Source organism: Montipora capricornis, chromosome 6, assembly GCF_036669925.1.
Source record: "Montipora capricornis isolate CH-2021 chromosome 6, ASM3666992v2, whole genome shotgun sequence".
In the NCBI taxonomy this organism is placed as follows: domain Eukaryota; kingdom Metazoa; phylum Cnidaria; class Anthozoa; order Scleractinia; family Acroporidae; genus Montipora; species Montipora capricornis.
The window spans coordinates 9,894,775-9,902,288 of record NC_090888.1 but is presented as its reverse complement, the minus strand read 5'-3'; the positions used below and the strand labels follow the sequence as shown (position 1 = coordinate 9,902,288).

The 7,514-nt window shown below is 40.5% G+C and overlaps 1 protein-coding gene across 1 annotated transcript in view; it reads left to right on the top strand.

Moving 5' to 3' along the window:
- Positions 1-7,187, top strand: part of LOC138053205 (uncharacterized) — a 26,616-nt gene extending 19,429 nt beyond the window's left edge. The window contains exons 5-11 of the mRNA XM_068899860.1: positions 34-81; positions 793-1,004; positions 1,803-1,892; positions 3,647-3,679; positions 5,336-5,615; positions 5,802-6,092; positions 6,829-7,187. Of these exons, the coding sequence (XP_068755961.1) occupies positions 34-81; positions 793-1,004; positions 1,803-1,892; positions 3,647-3,679; positions 5,336-5,615; positions 5,802-6,092; positions 6,829-7,187 (1,313 nt within the window). The remainder of the gene's footprint in view (positions 1-33; positions 82-792; positions 1,005-1,802; positions 1,893-3,646; positions 3,680-5,335; positions 5,616-5,801; positions 6,093-6,828) is intronic.
- Positions 7,188-7,514: the final 327 nt, after the last annotated feature.

Here is a 7,514-nt window from a genome sequence, read left to right as displayed (position 1 = left end):
ATTTAATGTTTTATCATTATTAATTTTGCCTAGCTGGTTACGACGCAGGATTATGGAGTGTTGCCTTCAGTCTCAGTACAAGTAAGAACTTGATCAATTTGTCTAAGTAGGCCTTAAATGTACTTAAAGTAGGTCATTAACCATAGTGACTTTCAACATTTTCCATTTGAGTTACTAAACAACGCAAGTGTAATATCGTAGTTTAAAGAAAATAAATTTCTCGCAATGGCAGCTATCAGCCAAAAATATAGTATTTTGTCGAGGGCCTACGACCTGATGGTTTTCCGTCGACATTTTGAGTCTTAAAAAGCAAGTATCAGCCCGGGAACGATGTTCAAGGGCTACATGTTCGAGGTTTTGTTTGAAGGCTTACATAAAATTTCCAAGGACAACTATCAGTTCACAGGCCTGAGAAGTAAACACTGTGATCTGACTAATGTTTCTTGTAACATTTTAGCGCAAGTTCTTATGAAATTAAAATCTTAAAGCCGAGAAACATAAAATGTATCTTATTTGAACTGGGGGTGCACATGAAGTCTTCAGAAAACGGAAAGGAAACGTGGAAACTGACAAGAATTTCGTTCATTTCGTCTTATTCTCGATTTACTGTGATTTTATCTTTGCTAAGATATTTACATTATGACTCTCTTTTATTTAGGTAACAACTTTCGTTTGACTGACACGGGTTTCTTGGAAACAAATCTTATGTAATTGAAGAAACTCCCGCGGTTGAGAAATTAACTGTGTCTGTTTCTGTCCTCTGCCTTTGTCTCCGCTTTCTCGCTATTGTAGGTTATCAGAAGATGAAAAACGAGACAACACATAAACACAAAGTATTTTTTGAAAAGATAGAAGTCTGCAATAATGGCGAAGCTCGATATCAACTGGACTTAGCTCAAGTTGAGAAGTATTCGGTTACAAAAGACTTTGCAGCTGCTGTGTGTAGCTTGCCCGAAGAGTACGATCAAGGAGCTTACCACAGTTTCATTGACAATTGGGGAACGGTGAGTGTACTGACTACGTTTTTAGCTTAGCTTTTTGTTTAGATAATCTTCTTAGGCCCTTTTTGTGTCCTTACAGTATCTTTTCACATAACGTCAACAAGTGTTTTGCCGAGTACAAAGATTTCGGGTTCAAGAAATTTATTTCGACAATAAGCTGGTGTTCTTGGCGATGGTCACAGTTTTACCTACTGGCGTCTGACCTTTCTAACTTATTTGGGTTACTAAAAGTGTCTTGTTGTTCACTGAAAGAGGTGAGCGCTCTGATAGGTTAGTTCTATGAGAGTCACTTGTCAAAGGGCGTGGCACTGATGTTACTTGTTTGTTTACTGGTCTAAAGCTTCAAGCTAAAGACGAGCATTGTTCTAACGACTGAAAAGATTGAGATTTCTTGCCAGCTTAGAAGTTACGTATTAGAACAAATTGATTTTTAAAATGGTCAATTCTATGTTACAAGTAGCAAGGACATCATTTCGTAAGCGCGATGAAATGGACTTGATGTTGACAAACCTTACACGTACACGGTGAGCGTCAGCAGGACTCAAGCAATTACTGAGCCTAAATTATGGCAACAATTTTGAGTTTTTGGTTTTTTTGGCGGGAAATGACGTAACCATATTGTTGCCAAATATCTTTCAATTAAAGCATATCTAACGCGGTTTGTAAAACATCTTACGATAAGGATATCGAAACTGAACGAAGATTCGTAATATGTCTTCCCATTGAAAACTGTAAACAATTAAAAATTTGATTTTCCTTCATTTTGTGCTAGATCTAGTGACAAGAATCATTTTCTTCCAGGACATTGTGCTGAAGGTGGTGCTGGGAACTAAGAAGACAGAACGTCGCGAAAGTTCGTACACCAAAATTGCCAAGTATGCCATGGAAAACGTAAGAATTGTGAAAAATTGTTAACATGGCTTTCATATAGAAAATATCCTGCAAAGGTTGGTCAAGACAACGTGAACATAGGCGTTGTTGCAATATTTCGGCTGGCCAACACCAGCCTTCTTCAGGTTTATTGAATGGATAAATGCTAGTAACAAGATCTTTATATTTACCGGAAATGACAAACCTTCAAAATCAAATCACATATTACTTGTGAAACCCCTAATGTAATTTACATGATTCAGTGCACTAAATGTAATCTTCAGTACATCGGAGAGACCAAAGGTCGTCTTAAAGACCGCTTTAATGAACATAGGCGACCTATTATAAGCCCCTTTTGTAGTTATACCCCCACTGCGGTTTCACGACACTTCCTGACCAGTGGTCACGCGGAGGATCACATGATCCTTATACCGCTCGAACAACTACACACTAGTCGTGACTCCATCAGAAAGGCTCGTGAGGCATTCCTCATACACAGAGGAAAAACACTGGAGCCTGCAGGCCTTAACAGAAGAGATGAAATGTAATTTAGTTTAGCTACCTTTTAATTTTCTTTTGCTTTTTTCATCTTGTTATCATGTATTATTCTCTCTCCTCTTTTTTATGCATTTCCGTTTTTATAACACATCACGTAGCATTTTTATGTCATTTCCGGTAAATATAAAGATCTTGTTACTAGCATTTATCCATTCAATAAACCTGAAGAAGGCTGGTGTTGGCCAGCCGAAATATTGCAACAACGCCTATGTTCACGTTGTCTTGACCAACCTTTGCAGGATATTTTCTATTTTAAAGTTTTTTATGGTGTAGTCACGATCTATTTTGATCCAACGTAGAGCAAGTTTTGATCGGACACGGTTTTTGCAGTGGTTTAATCCTTAAAAAGTTATGGCTTTCATGTTAATTAACCCACAGTCAGACTTACAAACTGAAGCCTTCAATCGACGTTATTAAACCATTGACTGCTTAACCAGAAAAAATGGGGTCCGATGGTAGTTACTCCACTTGTAATGCACTTATCAATTTTAAGCCCCAGGGTGGGTTGTTGGTGGGTGGGGGGGGGGGGCTTCAAATTTTCCACCCCTGGGCACCTACAGACTGTCAAATTTTCCAACCCTCGGGCTCTTTCAGAACACCACATTCCTGCCCTACAGTAACTTTTTTTTCATTCGATTCACATTCTTGGAACACCAGTGTTCTCCACTGTCAATTTCAAATCCCCTCTTAACAGCTGATGGAAATTTGTCGTGCAATACGAAACCTTTCCGCTGCTCACGGTTCTGAACAAGAACCGAACATTTCGCAAAACAGCATGAACAATATTAACCAGCTTTCGAAGCAATCAAGCATGCACAATGATAGAGTGGTAATTCAAGAATATGTAGAAATATACAAAAGGAGATGGAGAAAAAAAGTATAAAGAAACATTCTCGTACTTGTTAACACTCCAGCAAAGACTGTTAGAAGTGATAATCCTTATTAACAAAAAGACAAGACCAGGGGCGGATCTACGATAAAATAACGACCGGTTTCGAAAACAACGAAATAGTTTCCAGGGGGTCCGGGGGCATGCTCCCACAGGAATTTTTTAGATTTTAACTCTCCAAAGTCCCCTTTTCCATGTTTCTGACCGACTTCCGTAAAACGGTGGAAACCGGTATGGATCCACCCCTGAAGATTGATTTGCTTACCTTTCTTTCAACCACGTTGTCCAGAAAAATCAGGAAAACAATAGAAGTACCATCAAAACAAAGGTTGAGAATAACTTATCTCCAGGTTCTCTCGGTGTTCCAAGATGGCGGACATGTCAAATTCCCGACCATGGTACAATGCACACGTGTCAAAATCCCTACCCAGGGGAAGGCTCTGTGAATCAATTTCCCGTAGGTAGCCCCCCCCCCCGACCCTGGGGCTTAACATTGATAGGTGCAGTATGTCATAGGCAGCCCAAGCTCGCGTCACTACAGACAGCCGTTGAGAATTTAAACGCGTTATAAGACTTTGTATGGGAAATAAAATACAGTCGATTATGAAGCCTAAAAAATGCTCAATTTAACGTTCATTCAATAAAATGAATCAAAATGACTCACCTCTGGTGTATTCTTGTGCCTTTTGGAGTTTATTTTACAGTTTCGGGAAGTCCGTGTTTTCAATGTTCTAAGACGAAGTCAAGGCTGCACACTAAGATTTCGACCGTTGTCAGCTCAGAGGGTTTGCGACTCGAAAATCCATCCCAGCCAAGATTTTTTCACGCAAAGCTAAAGCCACATCATTTGCGAACCTCCGTGAATGTTTCGTAGTCAAAAATCCCCACGCACTTGGCTGGAAATGAGCATTTTCTGCTTCGATTCCACGATAGCTGATGAATTTAAACGGCAACTGATAACCGCACAGGACACGGAGCTTGGTAGGCTCGATTTCCGCCGCTCACTCGAGTTCGGGTATCCTCCCCGAGAAGAGACGGCTGGACGCGTGAGCGATAGATTGTGTCTGTGACGTAAATTCAAAATATAATTTATGCGAAGTCAATAGTTGCGGGGAAATAGCATTAGACATCCCCAAAACACTGATTTTAAGAAAACAGAAATTACATAACAATGCTTAAAACGTCTGTGCGAAGCTTCCAGATGATACGAGCTTGAGTTTGTGGTTAAATGATCAGAATGATCAATGTGAGTTTGAATTCAACCGGCGAATCATCAAAAAAATCTTCGGCGGCTTCAGCTCTCGGTCGACCTCATCGCCCCCCTCGTTTTGCCACCAATAAACTCAACAGTACTTTCAATTGATCTTGAGGAATTTTACTTGCTCTTACATTAGCGAAGTATGAGGAGAAAATTGCAATAGAAATGGATTTGAAAGCCGTATTTTGACCTTGGCGCCAACTGGAAAATCAGTGAAGTTTGCGAACTCAGGCCGTAGAAAACGACACAGTTCCTATTCTCCAGCTTCTCGAACACTTTTCGTTGTCGTAATCTTGGATGTTTCCTACCTTAAAAGCACTGTAAACCTCGAACAGGCCGGGTACCTTCGCAGCCAAAACATATAATTTATGCCAGACGGATTTGTGCAGGCGAGTTTCTGATTGGCGGAGATTAACAATGGCTCACCTCACGCGTCCAGCCGAGATTTCGGGAGTGAGCGCTGGCTCATTTCCCGAAACAGCGGCTGGTAATCGAGCCTATGAGCTTGGGTCCGAGGTCAAATTAACTCCACCCGATGAGGTACAGCCATTTCATTTACAACTCTTACACCATCCCCACAGCGGCTTCTCGTAACCATGGAGCTGTTCGAGAAGCCGCTGTGGGGATGGGGTAAAAATGCTTAATTGGCGCGAAGTTTAGCGGAAAAGTTTCCAAAGCACCCAATGTGGAATGAAGGGTTCGTAAGGGTTCGTACTAAAAGAAGGAACGAAAAAGAGAATGAATGAATGAATATGAAAGGGATTCAGTGCCTCTCTGAAAGTTGATGTCAGTAAATTCAAGGAATCCAATACAAATACGACTAACTTTACCGAGAACACGGTGAAATTCACATCTGGAGGTTCCAAAATGCCTGAGCCCATTAAATTAGAGCTGATGCCTATTGACAAAGCTGTTGAAGATAGTTTTTTCAGTGTCCTTGACCAGCAATATCAATGTGAAAATTTGGCACAGCGAAAAGAGAACTTCAAAAAGATCTTCAAGGAATACCCGCATTTAAATGGTGTTTCTAAACCAGAAGGTATGATTTCATACTATGCGTTAAAAAATATATACCAGTAAAATACTCAAACAAAACCGCCAAGAAACCGTTGTTAGTAATAAATGTTACAGGAGTCCATGGTCCCGTCATGGGTCATAGGTCATCGGCTCCTGGTGTTACAGCGACCTGCGTAATGAGGAATGAAAGTGCTACTTTAATTTCCAGATCCTGTGGTGCGCATTCCTCTCACTTGGCCATTGGGTACCTACGGTCTCCCCATGACAAAGTCAGGATGTCCTCATGGAACCTTTTGGCACGAGGGGACTCGTTACCATGACACCGAGGATGTGACTCCAGGGAACCATTGGTCTAATCCATATGATTTAGCAGGAAAAGTTGATAAAAATGACATGGAACAAAAGTTTTGCATGAAGACAAAGAGCAAAACCTCTGAGTACGATCTTCCTTGGCCCAAAGGAGAATACTGCATCTACAAGAAAGGAAATTGCCCTGAAGGTCAGTGTATTGCTCTTCTTGATGTGCCCTGAATGAATCATTTTTGGTTAATCGTTCCGACTCAACAGCGTACGTAACACACGAAAAAAATACCCAATGACGCGACACGAGCGTGCTTGCAGTACACATTCGCTCGAGTATTTGAGAAAGTTGAACAGGCAAGTTTTGTTCGTTAGTGTGGCTTAAAACAGTCTCCAGCACCTAGATTTTGATGGGTCGCTGTAACCACTAGTTATTATTTTGCTACAATCATGTCCCGTCATTAGTGAACACGTTGTGATTGTAGTATCAAGTGATAAAAAGTGGTTATAATGGCCCATCAAAATCCAAAGGCTGGAAACTGTTTTGAGCAACCTCAAGTTAAGACTCAGAATTCATTGTTGCCTAACAAACTTGCATTGTGGTTCTCAGTTTGGGAACGTAAGACCTTCTTTTGAGGTAGTATTTTTCTTACCCAGAAAGCCGGAACAGCAAAATGAAAGACGCCATTGTCGGCGAATAGTGGAATTCGACATCTTTTAACAAACTTGCAAAAAAGAAACGTTTTTATTGGAGAAGAAAATACGCAACGCTTGTACCAAATAGGTTAGCAAAAGCCTTCGTATTGGCGGTTATAAAGATCTGACCCGCCGCCCGGTCGCTTCTTAGAAATGCTGACATGTAATTCTAGCAGTACTTAGAATTTCAGAATCCTTTCCAGTTATATTTAATGAATGTTCTGTATTGCGCCTACCAGGTTTCGGGAACGGATACGTTCATTGGGACGATGAAGACCTCAATAACAAGAACAGGTTCACCGGTCAGCTACCAGACGGGGGTTATGACGGGAACACAAAAATCGAATTCTGTTGTCGGGATGATGGATACGCAACGAATGTCATTAATCTTCCCACTGACAAGCCCTTCGTTTTGCTCAAGTCTAATACCCATCTATGTCAGCGTGTCAATAATACTAAAATAAAGAAAGAATACTTCCGCTGGGACAATGAAGATGCCGTACCCCATAAAACTCACTATAAAGGCAAACATCCCTGTTTGGAGCTGAGCGCAAATAATCTTAAAATCCACTACTGTTATTATTATAAATCGCCATAAAAAGATAAACTTCTCATGTATGCATCATCTCCTGAAATGTATACAGAGAAATTAAATAAATATACTGGAAATTTGTGAAACATCAAAGCAACGTGGTGAATAAGAAGATTAAAAATAAAAGTGCAAATCAAATTGTGGAAGGTACAGGCCAATTTGATTTTATCATAATTGTTCTTTAAGAGAGAATTCATTAATCTCCTTATCATCTTTTTCGTTCGTTGTTACAGCGGGTAGCTCTCTTAAGGCAACCTTGTGGCAGGGGGATCTTGAACTCCTTACGTCACTAACACCCACGATACTCTATCCAAGATCTGTTCTAATACCATG